Genomic DNA, 20,435 nt, shown 5'->3' on the forward strand with positions numbered 1-20,435 from the left:
TCAAACATAGAGCAAACCACAGAGCCTCGAAAGTAACTGGCTTTAGCCAGTGAGAAATAATTCCTCTCTCCCGCCTACCCAACCCTGCCTGGGCCAACCCAGAGCACTTGAAGGCAGCCAGCCAGCCGCTGTGCTTCCTTAGGGGCAAGTTGAGGAGCTCAGACTTGACCAGCCCCTTAAGTCCTGTCCACGAACGCAGGGAACAGGGTAAAGAGAAGTGCGGCCCCAGGCTTGGTGCCAGGTTTGCACTTTTCCCCCTCCAGCGGACCCAGCTTGGCCCAGTTGCAGCATGACTCTGTGGAATGGCCAGCTGCCTTTCTACCCCCAGCCCAGGCATGCACCCGGCTTCAGCGTGCCATTGCTCATCGTCATTCTGGTGTTCTTGGCCTTGGCCGCCAGCTTCCTGCTCATCTTGCCTGGGATTCGTGGTCACTCGGTAAGTGGGCGCTAGATGCTAGGGCGTGAGGGTCATGGGCAGCTTGACTGTGAAAGACCTAGGCCAGGTGCTGCTGTAACAAGGGCCTCCGTGACTAGTCAGATGAAACGTTGAACCAGCGGAGCATAGGTGGAGCAGACCCAGAAGTCTGGTACAGCAGGGACCCCTCCCTGCCCAAGGACTGGGAGAGGTGGAGGCCCTGTGTAAGACATTCTAGACTGACCTTACCTGGATCATCCTAGAGGCTGCTGCGGAGAGTGGGTGCCCAGCCCAGTAATCCAGGAGCTAATGCTAGTCTTCACATGTTGCCGGAGTTTCCCTCCTCTCCTCAGACTGTGGCTGCACTCTAATCTCAGCCTTTAGGTGCTGACCTGTCGACCAAGAGGAGAGAAACCAGCAGCTGAGACTGATGTGCTGGGTTGAGATGCATGGGTATGCATGCTCCCATCCTAAGGACTGAGGGACTTCTTCAAAGGATTCGAAACTGTAGCAGACTGAGTACTTATCCTTTGGCAATTCCCCCAGACCTCTCCCTGCTCCCAGAACCTAAGTTGTTTTTCCAGTCTAGGAGTACGTGGCCTCCCTGAATTTTTATCTGTGTCAGTTTCCTTGGGAAACTGGTGCACCTAGGAATATCCGAGAGGCTGCATTCCTACCTCCTCTACTTGGCAACAGGACCCTGGGGCTGCCCTCTCCTGGGGGAGGTGACCCCAGCCTGCCTGGCACTTCTGGACTCACTGAGCCTCATCATAGTAGTGACTCCAGTAGCCGGCAAGACCAGGACCAGGAGCCAGGTAGCTGGGAGAGTGAAGGTGATGTGATAACACCAGGCAGGGAGCCAGGTTGCAGGGTGGACTGGGAAATGGGGCTAGAGAGGCAGAAGTGCAGGGCTAGAAAACATCAGAAATGCCAGTGGCTCCAGAGGGACTTGCACAAAAAGCAAGACTGAATTTAGCTTTAAAACGTCAGGAATATAAGTGGGAAAAGAGTATGGGGCAAAAAGGGACAGTTGCAGGGTCACTAAATCTCTAGGTGGTATGGGGTCAAGGGAGGTCTTGGGGACTCTGGTGTCAGTTACCGGGCCTGACCCAGGTGCCTGTTCCTCCAGCGCTGGTTCTGGCTGGTGAGAGTTCTTCTCAGTCTGTTCATAGGCGCGGAAATTGTGGGTGAGTGTGTGGTGCCACAGATGGGGAGAGGACCTGGGGTGAGGATGGAGGTGGATGGAGGGCACCTGGGGAAAATGGAGATTTGGGGTTTGTTTGCTGCACCCTCTTTCCGTTCTTCAGCTCATTCTAGTGCCCACTCTTCTACCCTTACCATGGGTAGAATGGACTCTGCACAGTGTCCTACCTGCCATCACCACTCCCCTCATCTCATCTCCCCAGTCCTCTCCATAACCCTCCCCTCCGACACTGGTGTCTCTCCCCACAGCCGTGCACTTTAGCGCACAATGGTCAGTGGGTGGGATGAACACCAACACATCCTACAAGGCCTTCAGTGCAGCACGAGTCAGCGCTCACATTGGTCTCCACGTTGGCCTGGAGGGAATTAATATTACGCTCACAGGTGAGGGGGCTGGGTCAAAGTGAACTTCTGGATTGGCAGACCCCATGGCTGGGGGAATGTGGTAGGGGCAGCTGGAGGAAATCTCAGACTCCACAGGCTGGAATAGTTTTTAGCCCTCGCGGATCCGAGTCCCCCCCCCCTCCCCCAACAGCTGCCAAACCCATTTCTCTCACACCTCCCCTTTCCGACACATAGTAGCTTAGTTGCGGTGTCCCGGGTTGTGCGCAGCTCCATGACCCCGGTCGCCCTCGAACTCCCGTCGCAGGGACCCCAGTGCAGCAGCTGAATGAGACCATAGACTACAACGAGCACTTCAATTGGCGTCTGGGTGAGAACTATGCCGAGCAGTACTCGGAGGCCCTGGAGAAGGGGCTGCCCGATCCTGTTCTCTACTTGGCGGAGAAGTTCACGCCGAGCAGTCCCTGCGGACTCTACCGCCAGTATCGCCTGGCGGGACACTACGGCTCCGCCACGCTGTGGTGAGCGCTGGAGGGGAAGGCACGTGGGAGGGAGGGAGTGTCGGGGCGGCGCCGGAGGATGTGAGGTCTAGCTACAGCCCCACCGCTCCGGCCTCTCGGGTCGGAAAGTCTTGAGGTCCGCACAGACCGTCGAAACCCAGAGAGACCCAGCAAAGGCTGGGCAGTCGGTTACTCCCCGGGAGGGTTCCCTTGCGCCTTCGCCATCCCAGCCCCGCCTTTCGTACTGTGGTAGGGACACAGAGCAAGCGGGGCAAGCTCACTGTGCGGCGGGTCCCCTCCGCAGGGTGGCGTTCTGCTTCTGGCTCCTCTCCAACGTGCTGCTCTCCATGCCCGTCCCACTTTACGGCGGCCTCGCTCTCCTGACCACCGGCGCCTTCACGCTCTTCTCCATCTTCGCCTTCGCCACCATCTCCAGCGTGCCTCTCTGCCCGCTCCGCCTTGGCTCCTCCATGCTCACCACTCACTATGGGGCCGCCTTTTGGGTCACCCTGGCCACCGGTGAGGACCAAGGGGATCGATTCCGGGAGGCTGGGGGTGGGGGCGGGATTTATACCGATGTGTTCGTCTCCCGTTTACAGAATGAGTTCACATATATTATCTAATTTGCTTCTCTTAATAGTTCCTAGAAACGGGCAATTATGCCCATTTTACAGATGAGGCAGGGGGCTCTGAAGGGTTGGGGGGCTCGCCCCAGTTAGCGCATGAACTCATGTATCACGTAATCCGTATTAGAGATCTTTCTGCCGTGTGGGTGGGGGGAGGAAATGCAAGGGGTAGCCCCCAAGGGTTGTAGGGGGCGGGCCAGACTCTGGCCTGGAGCCCTGACTACCCTGTTTCTTTCTGTCCGCGCCGCCGCAGGTGTCCTGTGCCTCCTCCTCGGAGGGGCGGTGGTGAGTCTCCACTACTCACGACCCCGTGCTCTTCGCACCTTCTTGGACCTAAGTGTCAAGGACTACGGTAGCCAGGCGAAAGGGAACTTGCATCTCATCCTGAGCAACCCACTGCCTAAACAGTTCGGAGCCCTGGACTTAACGACCAGCACTAACCTTTGAGGAGTACTCAACCTCGGACTCCTACCCGGCCTCTGCTCCCTGCAGGCCGGATAGCAATACCTGCTGGGCTCCGGCCGGGAGAGCTCCGGAGGGTCACTGCGCCGCAGGCGCCGGGAAAAGCAGGCGGCCTCAGACGTGCCGCATGCCTGCGCCCGGGGAAAGGTTTCCCAGGGTGAGATGTAAATAAATTTTTTCCTTTTTTAAAAAAATACTTGTTTCTGTTACATTCCATGGCTTTTCTAGGCTTGGGGGATATGAGTCCTCGGCCGATTTCCCCGGGTTGGAAACAGCCTGCTCCATTTTCTCTGCCTTGCCACAAGGCTCTGTGAGAGGGGCGCCCTCTAGTGAGCCCAAAGGGGAACCCGCCTGAGCCAGCGTCTTCCTGAGCTGGCCCAAGGTGGATGGCAAGTAGCAGTGACCAGACAGGTCGCCTTCCGATTTAATCCCCCTCTGCTGGCTCAGCTGAGTGGACTAGGAGGGAATGGCATTTCTGAGGTCATTTGCTAACCAGTTTATTGACTAAGAGGTAGTGTCCAAGGGCCAAGGTAGATGTCAGCAAGGCATTAAAATGTAAATCCTGGGATTTTTTTTTTTTTTTTTTTTTTTGGTCCTTGACAAGACCTACAGTCTTATTTGGCAAATTTGAGACGTGAAGCTTAAAGATAATGTAGCACATTCAGTTAATATTAGACCTGGGACAAGAAGTTTGGTTTCTTCTGCTGCCCAGGGCTTTCATTGTACCAAGAGATCACACAAGTAAAACAAGGACAAAAGGGACTCAGGTAAAAGGAAAATAAGAGGTACAGAGGGATAAGGGGGACTACATGGGAACCGCATTGTAATCCCCCCACCACACACACACACACACACACACACACCCTATGTAGATGAAGCGAAGTTTCAATAAATGGCCCCTCAAAGAGGCAGGGCATCAAGGGAAGACAGGGCTGCTGTGCAGAAATGGACAGCACCTGCTTGCTTTTAACATGGAGACAGGATTTATAGGCAGCCCCAATGTCTGTTTAGCATATTAGGGCTTTTTGTTTGTTTTTGGTTTTACACCAGTAGGAAGAGGCTCTTTTTCGGACTCCACCTACAGATTGGGGCTGAGGACAGATCGGATATAACCCATCCTGCAGTCAGTTCTGGTAAGTTTACAGAGCTCCAATGATATCTGTAACCAGACTGGAAGTCCAGGTGTCCACCAGGGAGAAGAACCTTATAGGGCACAGTCAGGCTCTCTGTGATGCTCCTCCTTACAGCATGCTTCCAAGGAAGCTTCTGACAGAGGAATGTCCTGGGGCTCAGGACTCTCAGTTGTGGACCGGTATCGTGGGCTCAGGAGTCCCCCTTCCTCAGGATTCCACTCCAGCACAGGATCCTCGCCTGTACTCTGGTTGAAGAAAGCCTTAAGCCTCTGGGGCTGCACCTTGTGGGCCACTGCCATGGCCAGGCCGAGTAGCATACAAAGCAGTCCTGGGGATGAGACAACAGGTGTCCTGCCTTGGTGATAGTAATGCCCTCCCAAGAACATCTTCTCCCAAGAGCATCGGAACAACTCTAAGAGAATTTCTGGAGTCCCTGTTTCAGAGCAACTTGGGCTCAGAGCAGTGACTGACTTAGGGTCATATGGCTGGTGTGGCGGCCAAGCACAGAGGAGCATGAGAAAGGGCATGAGAGAAGAGGAGAAGAGAAGAAACCACAGGACAATTTAGGACTATGTGAGGCAGGGGAAGAGAAGAATGGGGGACACAGAGAAAAGTGTTTGGTGGAAGTGAGCAGGGACATAAGACTGGAAGATTTGGGAAAGAGCTGGGTGAAGAGAGAGTGAGGGGCTGAGGGAAATGACAGAGACAGAAGACACAGGGAGTAGGCATCTATGGAGGGGAAGAGGGTCGAAATGGGGAGAGAAAACCCAGAGATTAGTGATATAAGGGAGATGGGGCTTTAATGAGACGAAAGGCATCCTGGCCCGCAGAGGCAGACCCTCAACCCCTGCCAATATGGTGGTCCCTGGCCCTCCCTCCCTGGCATTAAGCCCTCCAGTGTCTGGTCTTCAGGGCTGCACCTCACCTGTAGTCAATGTGAGCCAGAAGGCAGGCCCATGGTGAGTGTGCAGCGTAGCAGTACCCAGGCGCAGGGCACAGGGTGATGCGAGTGACGTGGCCGTGGAGAAGAAGAGCAGTCCCAACAGCTGGAAGATGCCTGTGGCCAGCACCATGTGGCCACCGTAGACCAGCACGGGCATGGACAGCATCACGTTGGCCAGCAACCAGCAAAGGAAGGCCACCCTGGAGAGCCAGGACTCATTGAAGGCTGGCCTGGACACCTCTACTTGGAAGGGCCCAGGTGGAGGCTCAGGGACCCAAGCATACCCCAAAGATGTGAGATAGGGATTTCTGCCTATAGGTTTCCCAATCAAGCACTGTGGGGCTGGGCCACCCTGTCCCACCAGGGATTTCCATGTAAGTGAAGGAAAGATGGGTAGAAACTCCATTCCCCGGTCTAGGCCAGCAGGGCCTCCATCCCACCCTCACCAGAGCATGGCTGAGGTGTAGTGTCCTGCCAGGCGGTACTGGCCATGTAGACCACATGGGCTGTTCGGGGTAAACTTCTCAGCCAGGTAGAGCACGGGGTCCGGCAGCCCCTTCTCCAGTGCCTTTGTGTACTCCTCGGCATAGTTTTCACCCAGCCGCCAGGTGAACTTCTCATTGTAATTGATGGTCTCATTCAGCTGCTGAACTGGGGTCCCTGGGGAATGGGACAGGTATGCTCAGCAGGAACCCCAGGACCAGAGTGGGCATTTGCCTGGGTAGGGGCTCCTCACATTGGGTAGGACAGGAGCTGGTCTCAGTCTCTGGAAATTTCCCTTCCTACCACCCCCCCACCCCGCCGCCATCCTGTAGATCCAAATTAGATCCCAAAGACACAGAAGAATCTTCTCCTCCCTCCCAGGTTAGAGCCATCCCTCACCTGTGAGTGTAATGTTGACTCCTCCCAGACCAACCTGCAGCCCCACATCAGCGCTGATCCATTCGGAACTGAAGGCCTTGTATGATGTGTTGGTGCTGACCTGACCGACGAACCACTCAGAACTGAAATTCACAGCTGGGGTTGGAGAGGCGGACATGTGGGGGACTCAGGAAGGTCCAGGCATTACTGGGTTAGAGTCAGAAGGAGAGCTACAAGAGGTCTAGGTCTGTTTTGCTCATAATTGAGTATCCGTTAACTAGATCAGTGTCTGAATCACAGTTAGTTTGTCAATAGTATGTTTGCCCGAGATGAACAAAGGGTCAGAACCCAAGATTTCCTTTGGTGACACTCTGCTTACAGCCCTCCCACCCCTCCCTCCCCTGAAGCAGAAGATGCCATGAGGAAACAGGGAGAGGAGAGGCTGGCTGCAGAGGGAACTAGATGGGACAGAGGCAACTGACCAGGATTGTACTCACCCAGAATCACAGCCCCGATGAACAAGCTGGTCACCACCCGGAGCAGCCAGAACAGCCTCTGAGTCACAGGGTGGGTGGGGTTAGGGATGAACACCCTCCTTCCAAATCCACCCTTTCTCTTCCAGACTTGGGTGTGTGTGGTGTGGGGGAGGGATTCTAAAACTGGGGTCACTTGGTCAATTGTGATCAGAGTGTCTGGCATGTAATAGGTGCTCAATAATTATCCATTGAATCAATGAGTAGGAAACTCCCTCCTGGGGGTGGGGGTGGGTGACACTTTCTCAGGACTGAAGTCTCTTTCCTGAGTCTCGTTGTAGTCAGAGAGTCTGGCCCCCTCACCTTGAGGCCAAGATCTCTCTGGGGCTGGGGTCTCCAGGGCTGGGCTTGTTTCTCACCATCTTGCCCCGAATGCCAGGCAGGATGATGATGAAGGTGACCAGTGCGGTCACAAAGATGGCAACGATGACGGCCAAGGTGGTGTCCATTGGGAAGATCGGCTTGTGGCCCACATAGAAGGGGAATGTGTGTCCCAACGTAGCCATTTTGCCAGGGTTGTGCAGGGGAGGTGTATGCTGTAGGACAACAGGCATGTATGTCTATGTGCCAGGCACTGTTCTTGGTGCTGGAGATACAGCAGAGAATAAACTAGCCCAGGTTGCTCAACTCTGGAGCTTACCAGACGCTACTGCTACTGCCATTCCTCTGCCCCTCTGCCATTCATCTCCCTTTGTTTCTACTGTGAGGGCACAAGGGTCTTGGTCTGATAGTCTCTGTTGCCCCATGCTCCTTTCCTAAACTTCAGGTACCCTAAATCAGGGCCCCAACTACCCTCAAGTGTTCTCTGCTCCTTCTGGGACTGTCTTAAGAAATATAATTCTCTTTTATCTCTCTCAGGCCTCCAGCACAATCAGACAGATCACAGGACATAAAAAGATCTATCAAGTGAAGGCATAAGGGTGAAAGATGGTATAGATTACAAAAAGTTGGCTTTCCTTTTCAGTTCCCAAAGAAACAAAGGCCAGAAAGCACTGCTAAGTATCTAATCCAACTACATCGTCAGAGGGCTGATTCCCAGGCCTGGCACTGCTCACACTGGTCTGTCCAGCTTTCTCCAGAACCCTGGCTCCTGCTCTGGCAGCTCCAGAATAAACAAACTAAACTGAGTTCACTTTATCTTACAGTCAATGATCCCAGCTTGCCAGTATCCCTGTGTGTGACCTGTACTGGAGCCTTGGTTTGCCTGGGAGGCTCCCTTATTTATATTCTGACCCGGTAGTGTCTTGTTAAGCGATGTGTTGAAAGAATAAGTTTGGAGTTGTGCAGCTCTGTGTCAGCCTCTGCCACTTCAATAGATGGGAAAAGGGGGCCATTTTATTGCTCCATTTATCTCTTTATCCAATCCTTCTTGGAAGGAACCCTGGGCTAGAATCAGTTCTGGGTCCAGTTCTATTCCTCACTAACTTTAAAACATTGGGCAGTCAAATGACAACTTCCCTGGCCCTTGGTTTCCTCATCTACATTTGTTTATGATGCTCTCCATCTCCACTCCATTTCTAAATTCTGTGATTCTTCTTTAATACTTTGTGGCTCCCAGCCTTCCACTTTCTTCCTTGGCTGGCCACCTCCTATGCTGTCTCTGGGGTAGCATAGTGTCAGGCAAAAAGACAAAGTGACAATTTTCTTTTAATCCTGTCTTTTGGACAAGTCACACAACTTCTGAGTCTCAGTTTTCATATGAAGTTTTGCTTTTTTTTTTTTTTTTTAACTCTCCAATTCTTCCATTCCTGAAGAACAGGTATCTCTTTTCCTCCTGAGCTCTCACTCCAATCCTGCCTGCCTTCACTACCACCTTTCTTATTAGCCATGCCCTTTCTCTTTACAATTTTTCAGCTTCCCTTTCCCTGCTGGCTCTTTCTTCCAAGGATGTGTGTAAATTTCTCCCATCTTAGGAACACAAAGGAACACAAGCACAAGACTCTCTCCCTCGACCTTCTTAGTCCCCTCCAGCTACTGTCTTATCCCACTCTCCCCTCTTCACAGCCACGCTTTCTGGAATAACAGACTATGTTGGCGTTTTCACTGTTTCATTTCCTCAACCCATTGCAGTCTGGCTTCTCTCTCCAAGAAATCTCCAACTTCTCCACTAGGTTACCACAGGCTAAATCCAAAGGGACGTTTTCACTTCCCATCCTTCTTGATCTCCCTGTGGTATTTGGCATGTGGAAGTTTCCTTCTTTCTTGTCCTCCTTAGACCTCCATAACACCATGCTCTCCTGGGGTCTCCTGCCTTTGGCCATTCCTTTTGTGGCTCCTTGGCCAGTCCTTCTGAAATGTTTCTGTTTCCCAAGAGTCTGTCTCTGCTTTTTCTTCTAGGACTCTTCATGATGCCCTAAGCAAACTCATTTATTCCCGTGGCTGATGCATCTCAAATATATGTCCCCACGTAGACCTCTTACCAGGGCTCCAAATACAAAAGGTCCAATTACCCTGTTGACATTTTCACTTGGCTTTCACATGGATGCCTCAGATTTAACAGGTCCCACACTGAATTCACTGTCTCTGCTCTACTTTTTATTCTGTTTTGTCTCTTTGGTGGCATCACCACTGTATCAATAAAATAAATCAGAAAGCTGGACCATCTTACCTCCTAAACATTTCTTGAAACCATCTATGCATTTTCTTCTCTACTGCCCTAGTTCAGCCTCATACTATCTTGCCTGGTGCCAGAACATTTTTTTTCCTAGCAAGCAAATATAATCCTTTTACTTCTTTGCTCTGGGAGAGCAGAGATTAGACTTCAATCAAAATCTCACAATCACGTATGAAGTCCTCTGTAATCTGATCTCACCTCTCATCGTATCTCTGTGTTTGGCGCAGCCTAACCTCCAGACATACTGAATTATTGGCCTCTTCCTGAATCTGACATGCTCTTTCAAGTCTTCATGCCTTTGTATATACTATTTCCTCTGCCTGGAATGCTCTTACCCTTTAGCAAACTCCTTTTCACCCTTCAAGTCTCAGCTTGTGTTACTTCCTCTGTGAAGTTTCCTCTGACACTATTGGGCCAATGTGGATGCTCCCACCTCTAATAATCTTATTACATTTTGAATACACCTCTATGATCACAATAATTACACCCTATTGTAATTGTTTGAACATCAGTCTTCCCATTAGCTTCTAATCTCGATCTTTGCATCCCCAGCATGTAGCATATACTACTACTCAGTCTGTGGGGTGAATAAACGAATATATGAACGAGTGCCTTCCTCTCCCTGGAGGTGGCATCTTCTATTTCACACACAAGAGGGAGCTCTAGAAGGTATTAAACTGTCATTCAACATTGTCACCAATATAGGGTTAAGATTGGGCAGGAAGGGATTTGACCAACCCTGTCCATTTTTAGCGCTTTCACAAAATTTTGAGAGAGCCTCTTCCAGTGGTTGGAATCCAAAGCAGGAGTGGTCATGTTTAATCGAATCGGAAACATACATTTCAAATCTAGCTGAAGACAAATTATTAAGAACTCGTGGATTAAGTTATCTTTTATAAAATGTGATATGCTACTTATTTTATTTATTGGCTTAAGAATACTTTATCTATGACACCTAGACTGAAGCCATTACAATTGTGATAGAAGGCTATATATATATATTTTTAAGATTTTATTTATTTATCTAACAGACAGATCACAAGTAGGCAGAGAGGCAGGCAGAGAGAGAGGAGGAAGCAGGCTCACTGCTGAGCAGAGAGCCTGATGCGGGGCTCAATGCGGGGCTCGATCCCAGGACTCTGGGATCATGACCTGAGCTGAAAGCAGAGGCTTTAACCCACTGAGCCACCTAGGCGCCCAGAAGGCTATATTTTTAAGAAAAGTCTATAAAATGTAAAACATCTTGCATAACAAGGTAGGAAGATAAAGCAAGTTTCCTGATACTATGAATATATTTTATACGCTGAAATTTCAAAAACAAACATTTGCAATATAAGCGAATAAAGTGTAATGTGTTTGGGTTAGCGTTATATGTTAGCATTATTCCTACATATATTTTAATGGGAGTTTATAAAATATTTTACAAGAATGGCTCATCTCTATTAACATCATGCTTCAAAGAAACACTAACAAAAGGCTAAGTACAAAAGAACAATGTTAACTTATTTCAATTCTCCAGAATATTTATTAAAGATAACTAAAGAAAAAAGATAGTTGGTGGATAAAATTCACCTTTAATTTCTTCTTACTTAACTTGATGAATTAGGTTTTCCTTAATCTGCATCCCCTAATCTAAAGTTAATTTTGGATGACCCTGATCCCAAATTAGTTTTAATTTATGAAGCTAACAGGCCTCCTGCATGAAGTGGTGGGACTGAAATAAAAAGTCCCTGTGCCCAGCCATCCTGCTCTTCCTGCAAAGCTTGTAGTTTCCCTCTGGAATATCTTCCATCCTTGGCTTGCCAAGGAGGCTCTGACAGTAGAATTTCTTCCAACCTGAGAAAAATCTCTTGTCAGTCTTCACACAGTTCTGCCCTAGCTCACCACCTTGACTGGCAGATATACACAATGGACACCGATATAAATAAGAAAAGATACAGTCAGACACACACCTACAATTTCATGTAAACAGAAATATAGACACAAGAAGTAAGTAGTTCTCAGTAACATAGAGAACTGGACACAGAAGCCCTCAATTAGAGGCCCCAGTGACAAAACTGAGGTGCTTTCTCAATGGGCCGGGCCAATCCCCACACTTGGGTCCTCCTTTTTCCCTGGCCTGGAGAAGTAAGGGTCACTTTTTCCCCTTTCTGAACTCCTTAAAATACTGAAACATTTCTAATGCTCAGTTGTGTTTCAAACAGTTATCTAAACTTTACCTATCTCAGGTTGAAGTGGGGTTCCTGTGTGTGTATAAGGGGTGGGCAGGAAATAAAATTACACATCTTTAAGAAAATTCAGCCTGGTACAGTTGGTCTTTAGTATTCAAAGTTGTCACATGCTTTCTTAGTGCTCTGTGGCCCCACTTGTAGCCTCCCTCTGCCCACCTCCCCCATCTTCTGGAACCCAGAAAGACTACGAATTCCCTACAAAGGGGGAATGGGTGACATGGCTGGAGTTGCCACAAGTTCTGGTTGATGACACACAGCTACTAGAATGTGGTATTTTGTTTCTCTGGTGGGGGTTGGTCCCATTCAAAGTTTACAGCTCTAGCTGGCTATGGGGACCCTGTCAGGAGCTCCTGTCCCGGCCTCTTCTCTTGAAGAAGGCATGTGGACATGTGTATGTGTGTTGTTGCACTAAGTGTTGAAATAGAAGATCTGAAAACTGGGGTTGGGCAGGAATCCCCAGTAAGGGCTGACGTGAGTAAGGAGTCCCGGGGTGCTGAATCATGCAAGTCAAACTATATAGTCTCCAGGTAAGCCAAGATAAAGATCCCATGTCTGTAAACCTAGTGGCATGTATGGCCTCCTCTTCATTTCTTACCAAGGCCTCTTTGAGGAACTGGCTCTTGATCTGAACTTGCTCTTGGGCGGATGCGGGAAGTACACCCCTAGGGGCCGGGGCAGGGACGGCACTCTAAGGCTCCCTTCAACATCCACTCCTCAAAAGGGACGGCACCGACCCTAGCAGCCCCATCCCCGCCACTCACACCCGGACCAGTTTCCTACCTTCGCGTCTCGCAAACGATGCGTGCGTGGCAGCCCGTGCCGCTCGCTTCCTCCTTGTGGAACCTCACGGGCAGCGCTTCTGGGGGTGGGATTAGGGCGGGAACTAGGGCCAGATGTTCTGTCACCGAAAACGCACTCCCCTTTTCTCGGCGGAGCTCGCGTCCCACCCCACGCTTCTCCTAATGCACTGATGGACCAGGCTTCGACCGGACAAACCGGGTCCGGGGTGCTTCCCCGCCCACCACTCCAAGTCGCTCTCAACCTTCCCAGACCGCACCCGAGACTTTGAGGCACTGCACACCCCCCACCCCCTCCTCGGCCTGGGACAGAGGAGGGACGGCGCACAAGAGCGGTCCCCTCCACAGCCATCCTTCTGGCCCCCCTCCTCCTGCCACCTACCCCGAAACCCCGGCAGCTCCCGCACAAACCTAGCGATGTAGTCCGGGGACCCGCGGGGCGCGGGCGGGGCTCTAGGGCCTGAGACCTCCGAGAGCTCACGAGGAACCCTGCGGGGGGGGGGGGTGTTGGTTAGGGTTGCCACAGATTCTTTCAGGGTCTTAAGACGAGTGCCTTGCTTGGACGCCTGGCCTGGACTGCCGGCATTGACCGATCCTCTTGGTCTTGGAGCGCACATCCGGAGGTGTGGGGAGTTTGGGGGAGCGCCTCCCCGGTCCCCCCAACGCCCGCTCCCCAGCCACAGCAGACTTGTTCCTTTCGCTGTCCAAGTAGCCGCACTAGCCGAGCCCTCGCCACGGACCGGACCCGCCTGAACCCTGCGAGCCGGCCCCGTCTCACCTGGAGCGTCCCTGTCCCCTCGGAGCACCTCGGCGGGTCCCCGGCGCGCCGGCTGGTATCCCGCCCCACTCCGCCCCGCCCCGCCTCGGAACCCGCCGCGCAGTCCTTCTTCACCCCCAGCCCCGCCCGCCCCGCGCAGAGCTGCGGAGGAAGCCGGCCGGGAGCGGGCGTCGCGGCAGCGCTGCGAGCGGGGACGAAGCCCATCGCCCTCGGGGGTCCAGGGACGCAGCCGCCACAGGTCAGACCCAGACGGTTCGCGGGCCTAGGTGCTCCGGGGGAGGGACTCCCCCCGCGTGGCTTCGGCGGAGCGTGCCCCTGCTCGGCCACGCTTTTTGAGGGAAGCGGAATTCTCGCCCTGGGCCATCTACGCCTCAGTCGTTAGCCTAGAGCTAAAATTGAGCCTGTTCAGACCTCTTCCTTCCGCACCTCCACCACCAAAGTTTTGGGTTCTTCGAGAACTGGGAATGCTGGGTGGCCTGGTTTGCTTGGGCCTAAAGGATCTCTGCGGAGCGACATCAGGGAGGTAACTTTGGGCTTTTAAGAGTCCAGGCTTCCCCTCAGCCTACCCTGGGGACCGGATTGGAATCCCTATGGCCTTGGCTTATATTTCTCCTATCTCAGGGTCACCATTGTAGGACTTCAGGCTGGAAAAGTAGCCATGTGGGACAAGCACAAGGTAGGCCTGTGTTCCCTCCAGAGTTCTGCCACGGCCTGCAGCTTCACTGCCCTGTCATAAGGTTATGCCCTCCACTCAAGGCTGTTAGAAAGTTACTGAACCAATGTTGTTGTATATAAATCACTGTGGCTACCCACCCGAAAGTAGTGGTTATTAAGCATGCCCACATTCCTCTTCAGGTTTATCCCCACAGCCGGGCCTGAAAGTTCACTGCATGCTTTTCCCGGCTGAGTGGTCTCTGGGGCCCAGATCCTGAAGAAACGGTGGAAGGAGGGAAGGGGCAGAGCATCCTAGATCAGGGAAGGACCACTGTGGCCAGTTCAGCATGCCCACCCTTATGGCTTCAACCATTCAGGACCCTGCTTTTCACGCACTATCAAAGGTCACCATGTGGACAATCTCTGGGATGGAGTGGGTGGAGTGCTGACCTTTTGAGTTATGACAGGGCCTAAGGCTTTTCACTTGTTTAATGGGAGATGGCAAGTTGGGATGAGCTCACCCTCTGGGACTAGACAACATGTTCAGGAGTCCTAAGGGTTTGGTTTGAGATAAGGCTTTCTCTGATAGCTCCCCAGTCCCACCCCCAGCCCCCAGTTTCTATGGAAGATCTTTACTGGCCTGAGGCACTTCCTGTGCCAGTCAAGAGTCCCAGCCTGAGTCCCCTGCTGCCTCTGTTTCCCTCTTGTCCCTGGGTGATTTGTTAGCCTGGGGAGAGAGAGCAGAAAGCTGGCACCAAAGACAGGAGAGCCTGGCACTGCATTCTTTGAGTCCACCAAGAGGAGCCTATCTCCAACCCGCCCTCTGTCTACATCGTATATACATAACGCCTGTTGCCATTCTTGCTTTGTTCAGCCTCATTCTCACATTTGATTCTGGCAACCATGCTAGGAGATAGACAGTTCAGGCATGGTTACTCCCATTGTTGGAAGAAGTAACCAAGGTCCAGACCAGGTAAGTGACCTGCCTAAGACCACACTCGTGGACTAGCAGCAGCTCAGTGTCCTGGCCCCCAAGTAAGGCTCTGTCCAAGGAATATACACTTCAAGAAGCTGGGCCAAAGCAAGGTGTTTCAGTTAATCTAAGAAGGTAAGTCCAGGAAGGCAGAGATTTCTGTTTGCTTTGTTCACCACTTAATCTCCAGCTCTTAGGTCAGCCAGTACCTGATACATAGTGGGTGCTTGTCAAATGTTTGTTGAGTGAGTGAAAGATTATTGGGAGACCGTGAGTCTCCTGCTCTTTGCACCCCACTGTGGTGTTGGCCCAGGCCACACGTAGATTCCCAGGGACCTTCAGAGGCCCTGGCCTGACTCTCCTGAATTGCTGGGACTCATTCTTCCTGTCTTCTTCTAGGGTCTCCATTTTAGGGTGTTTTAATATCTGAGCCCAATTATCATATTCATCATGGGTTTCTATCTGGCTCTGGCATGGACACTCCTGATCGGGTCATGGACAGCCATGGGTAAGTACAGATTGAAGAAGTATAGCTGGGAGCAGAGGAACCCTGCTCTGTCAGCATTTCCTATTTCATTCCTTACAGTCCGGAGGCCCTTTCTCTCTTCTCTGTCTTCTCTCTTTTTCATAAAGTAAGGACCCCTGATCCCAAATGGGAAAAGACTGATGAGGCATACAAGATAATAAAGGATCCTGTGGTCAGACTAGACCAAAGCTAAAGGGAAGTCACCAATGTTTCAAAACAATATGAACAAAACAAAAGCAAAAACAAAACCAACCAACCACCACTACTAATATGGGCAGTCCGTTTGATTTCATCTTGTTTCTGTCAGCTTTGGACAGTCTCTTACTAGACTCTGAGGCCATTCTCTGAAGTCTGGGTCTCTGAGAAGGAAAGTAGGTTTGAAATGCTACAGGTTAGGTTAAAAAAGAGCCAGTTCCTGGAGTGCCTGGGTAGCTCAGTTGGTTAAGTGTCTCCCTTCAGCTTGGGTCATGATCCCAGGATCCTGGGATAGAGCCCCACGTGTCTTTGTTGAGTTCCCTGTTAAGCAGGGAGTCTGCTTCTCCCTCTCCCTCTGCTGCTCCCCCTGCTTGTGCTCTCACTCATTAGCTCTCTTTCTCTCTCAAATAAATACCTACCTTTTTTCTTTTTTTGAGAGCCAGTTCCTTATCATCAAGGGCCCGTGGGGGAGATAGAAGAAAAGGAAGCAGAGAAAACCTTTGGAAAGTCCTATTCTGAATGAAGGCAATAGACCCCTACAGCTTCCCCCAGGACAGAGCTGTTTGCATTCTCATTCCTTCTAGCTCTCTCTTTGCCTTGACCTTGGGTTTTCTTTTTCTTGTTAGCTCTTGGCACTTATTCCCAGGAGGCATTCTCCCTTTTGCTCTCCCCCAAAGACCCTCCTCCCCCTTGTTCTGCCACCAGTTCATCTTTCTTTAGAGATCACATGTATGTAGTCTTGCCAGTTCCTGCCCCAAGTCCAGGATTCTTAGCTGAGGTCTTTGCTCAAACATCAGAGCCCGAGTCATTTTCCTTCTCTGACCTTCTGATGAATGAGTGTGCACACATGGGAGTGTGGGTCAGGAGAGGAGCTCTGAGATCTTGTGCTTGGTCTGAGTGTAAAGACAATCAGGAATGGGTCTCTCTCTGGCTGATGAGTGTCCTTTGTTCTGTTCCCCGAAATGAGCAGAGAGAGCTTCCGCCCTGTAGTCTTCTAGTTTGGGGAAAGAGATCTGACTGGTCATCTGATCTACTGACCAGAAGGACTCCCATTCCACTTCTGATTCTGGATCCTTCCCTCCCCCTTCACTGCCTGAGTTCTTCCCTCAACAACTGAGTGCTCCCTCCCAGATTCTAGTTTTTGGAAAGTAGAATAGGGTCAATAAGAGGAATTACATGAGGAACATGATGCCTCAAAAGAGGAGGGGCTAAGGTTATCCCATGACCAGGTAGTCCCTGATCTGGTCCCCACCCCAGAACCTGGAAAAGAGACCAGAGTAGCAACAGGCCCCAGAGCCACAGCCCCAGGGCCCACACCCTTGCCCTCGCTTTGCTGAGCAGGAGAGGGCTAAGCCCCTCTCCATACTTCCCCTACCCAGGGAGTGGTCACAGCATGACCTCTCCTTCCCTGGTTGGAAGAGTGGTTGGCTTTTGGGGTGCCATTGGCTCTTGCTCCATATGATATCTTAAGGCTGGGAATGGTTTCTGTCCTGCCTTGTCCCCGCAGGGAGCTGAGGTGTGCGGGCTGTAGTAGGCTCCTGTGTGCCCTTCCACATTGCCACTGTTCTCCAGCTCCATCTTGTTCTGGTTATTTGTCAGCACACACTGCCTCTGGCTACACCGCTTCAGTGCTCCTTGCCATGTTTCCACGAGCAGCTGGAAGACTGAGCTTGAGTTTGAATATCACTTTGTCCTCCGTTCTCTCCCTCTGCCGCCCGCCTTCCACGCTGTGCTGGGTGTCCACCTTCTGCTGCTCCTCTTGCCAGGCTCCCAAGAGCTTTATCCTGCAGGCTTGCCTGTCCTCTCATGCCCAGACTCGCCCAGCTGCCCCTTCCCTCTCTTCTCACACAGGAGCTCAGAACCCCATTTCCTGGGAGGTACAGCGATTTGATGGGTGGTACAACAACCTCATGGAGCACAGATGGGGCAGCAAAGGTAGGTGAGGGCCAGGTGGAGACAGCCCCAGGGGCAGGGTTGCCCGAAGGGGCAAGGGCTGGCAGCCACCAGCAAAGGCTCATCCATTCTTAAGGTTTTAGGATCTGTGGTATGGAGGGAAGCCTGGGACAGAGGGGGTAAAGGAGCCCCACTGAGGATTTATCTTTGTCCCTACTCCCTCCTACCCCAGGCTCTCGGCTTCAGCGCCTGGTCCCAGCCAGCTATGCAGATGGTGTGTACCAGCCCTTGGGAGAACCCCACCTGCCCAACCCCAGAAAGCTCAGCAACACTGCCATGAGGGGCCCTGCTGGGCAGGCCTCCCTACGAAACCGAACAGTGCTGGGAGTCTTCTTTGGTGAGGCCCTCTACCTCTGGGGGAGGGCAGCCAGTAGGGTTGGCTGGACACCTCTATGTCTGAGTGGGGAGTAGGGAGTGAGGGAGAGAAGTGATGGAGGATCTTAGAAATGCAGGTGAGAGATGGAGGGAAAGGCAATGAGATGGGGTATTCTTACCCAAAACTGGATTTGCCTCTTGGAGGGTATTGAGCTAAAAGACACAACCAAGCCAAGAATAGGAAGAGTTTTATTTAGAACAAGTAGGGGAGAACATGGAGTATATTTCTCAAAGCAGTGTCTTCCTGAATAACAAAACTGAGGAAGTTTTAAGCTAAGGGTCCTATGGATTCATGAAGGCACTTGTACAATGGGGAATTCCCCCTAGAATTTAGGCAAAAGTCATCTGGGAATGACAGAGTCCAGGGCTTTTTTTTTTTTTTAAAACAATTTTCTTTCAGGACACCTGGGTGGCTCAGTGGGTGAAAGCCTCTGACTTCGGCTCAGATCATGGTCTCAGGGTCCTGGGATTGAGCCCCGCATGGCATCGGGCTCTCTGCTCAGCAGGAAGCCTGCTTTCCCCTTTCTCTCTGCCTACTTGTGATCTCTCTGTCAAATAAATAAATAAATAAATAAAATTGTCCAAAAACCCCCAATTTTCTTTCTTTCTTTCTTTTTCAGATTTTGTTTGACAGACAAAGATCACAAGCAGGCAGAGAGGCAGGCAGAGAGAGATGGGGAAGCAGGCTCCCTGCTGAGCAGAGAGCCCCATGTGAGACTTGATTCCAGGACCCTGGGATCATGACCTGAGCCAACGGCAGAGGCCTTAACCCACTGAGTCACCCAGGCGCCCCCAGAGTCCAGGTTTTAATTGATGGAACTCACAAGGGCTAGCAAGGGTTGGCATCAATTGTCTGCCTTTAATTGATCTGATATCTGAGTGGGCAAAGGGGTTTTAATCCTGCAAAGATAACTCAAGAATGTGCTTTGGGCAAGTAGTCATAAATCACAAGATGTCTGGGGCCTAAAATGATTTTTCTTAAGTCAATAAAGCTATGTCTTATATTTCTTTTTCTGGGGAAGAAAATGTACAGGGAGAAAGTCTGGTTGGGGGAGGCATAAATTTGTCCCACATTGAGCTGTTGATGGGACTGCAGGTAAAGACAGGAATATGACAATAATCTGGTAGGGACTCTTGGTGGGACCCTATTCTGACTCTTGGCCCTGTGACTCCTAGGACAGTCTCAGGGCAGGGTTTTTATTTTGGCAAGAGGGTTGGTGGGTGGAGTGTCAAAATGGGGGTGCTAGAGTGGTTGGCCAGACCCCAGTGACTGTGGGTTGCTGCTACCAGCAGGAATGCCAGGTTCGTCCTGGCCACCCAGGGTGTCTCTATTTGATTCCCAGTGTCCAGTGTTGCAGTGAGACTGGGAGATTCTCTGTGTGGGCTGCTCTCAGATGCATGTTGGAGCAGGTGTTCCCAGCCCAACTGCCTAGGCACACTCACCAGGGCACCTCCCAGTTACCAAGGAGAAGACCAAACTGGCAATGAAAACAGTTTGGACCAGGGTGTAACAAAGGACTGGGAAGGGTGAAGGAGGTCAAGACTTGGGCTTGCCAAGACTGGCTGAGGAGTCTTTTGAAGCTTCAGGGGAAGTTGGGGAAGGCTTATAGATACTTGATGAAGAAGAGAGAATGGTCCTTAGCTGGTCCTTGCTCACCCTCCCCTGTTGCGGACAGGCTACCACGTGCTCTCGGACCTGGTGAGCGTGGAGACCCCCGGCTGCCCAGCCGAGTTCCTCAACATCCACATCCCGCCCGGCGACCCGGTGTTCGACCCCGACCGGCGCGGGGACGTGGTCCTCCCCTTCCAGAGGAGCCGCTGGGACCCCGAGACCGGACGGAGCCCCAGTAATCCCCGCGACCTGGTGAGACTAGGCGGCCGGGGTCCCGAGGTCGCGGCCCGACAGGGCGGGGCGGGGCTCCCACCCCCTCGCCCACCCACACCCGCTTCCGCTCCCCCACCCCCGGCTCACCCTGGCGGCTCACCGTCTTCGTGCCCCTGCAGAGCAACGAGGTGACGGGCTGGCTGGACGGCAGCGCCATCTATGGCTCCTCGCACTCCTGGAGCGACGCGCTGCGGAGCTTCTCCGGGGGGCAGCTGGCGTCGGGGCCCGACCCCGCCTTCCCCCGGGACGCGCAAAGCCCCCTGCTCATGTGGACTGCGCCCGACCCGGCCACCGGACAGCGCGGGCCCCGGGGGCTGTACGGTGAGGCTGCGGGGCGGGCTGCGGCGGCCGGGGCGCGGGGCGGGCCGGGGCGGGCTGCGGGCGGCCACACTGGCGGTCAGTCCGCCGCTCACGTCCTCCCCTGCGTCCCCCGCGC

At 52.2% G+C, this 20,435-nt stretch overlaps 3 protein-coding genes across 7 annotated transcripts in view; 2 read left to right on the forward strand and 1 right to left on the reverse strand.

The window, feature by feature from the left end:
* Positions 1-18: 18 nt before the first annotated feature.
* DUOXA2 (dual oxidase maturation factor 2) lies at positions 19-3,742 on the forward strand. The gene is made up of 6 exons (XM_004751299.3): positions 19-436; positions 1,545-1,602; positions 1,868-2,002; positions 2,268-2,481; positions 2,765-2,979; positions 3,340-3,742. The coding sequence occupies exons 1-6, from the start codon at positions 290-292 to the stop codon at positions 3,531-3,533; spliced, it is 963 nt and encodes a 320-aa protein (XP_004751356.1). The 5' UTR covers positions 19-289; the 3' UTR covers positions 3,534-3,742.
* A 287-nt stretch (positions 3,743-4,029) lies between these two features.
* DUOXA1 (dual oxidase maturation factor 1) lies at positions 4,030-13,531 on the reverse strand. 2 transcript variants are annotated; one of them, XM_004751298.3, is made up of 9 exons: positions 13,439-13,531; positions 13,043-13,149; positions 12,644-12,722; positions 7,378-7,554; positions 6,983-7,040; positions 6,507-6,641; positions 6,071-6,284; positions 5,607-5,824; positions 4,030-5,009 (listed from the first exon to the last, which is right to left on the reverse strand). In XM_004751298.3, exons 4-9 carry the CDS (start codon positions 7,522-7,524, stop codon positions 4,753-4,755), a joined length of 1,029 nt encoding a protein of 342 aa, XP_004751355.1. In that variant the 5' UTR covers positions 7,525-7,554; positions 12,644-12,722; positions 13,043-13,149; positions 13,439-13,531; the 3' UTR covers positions 4,030-4,752. The 2 variants fall into 2 exon arrangements, with proteins under 2 accessions (XP_004751355.1, XP_004751354.1); XM_004751297.3 differs by having other exon boundaries at positions 13,072-13,149; positions 13,439-13,525.
* A 35-nt stretch (positions 13,532-13,566) lies between these two features.
* DUOX1 (dual oxidase 1) overlaps positions 13,567-20,435 on the forward strand; it is a 32,513-nt gene continuing 25,644 nt past the window's right edge. For 2 of the 4 annotated variants that reach the window (XM_045067664.1, XM_045067666.1), the window contains exons 1-6: positions 13,567-13,676; positions 15,465-15,573; positions 17,638-17,721; positions 17,912-18,076; positions 19,791-19,978; positions 20,119-20,320. In XM_045067664.1, the coding sequence (XP_044923599.1) occupies positions 15,516-15,573; positions 17,638-17,721; positions 17,912-18,076; positions 19,791-19,978; positions 20,119-20,320 (697 nt within the window). In that variant the 5' untranslated portion in view covers positions 13,567-13,676; positions 15,465-15,515. Of the gene's footprint in view, positions 13,677-13,723; positions 15,574-17,637; positions 17,722-17,911; positions 18,077-19,790; positions 19,979-20,118; positions 20,321-20,435 lie in introns of those variants that run through there. The other 2 variants (XM_045067665.1, XM_045067667.1) reach the window with 2 other exon arrangements.

Source organism: Mustela putorius, unplaced genomic scaffold (genome assembly GCF_011764305.1).
Source record: "Mustela putorius furo isolate JIRA1106 unplaced genomic scaffold, ASM1176430v1.1 tig00003898_pilon_pilon_pilon, whole genome shotgun sequence".
Taxonomy (NCBI): Eukaryota; Metazoa; Chordata; class Mammalia; order Carnivora; family Mustelidae; genus Mustela; species Mustela putorius.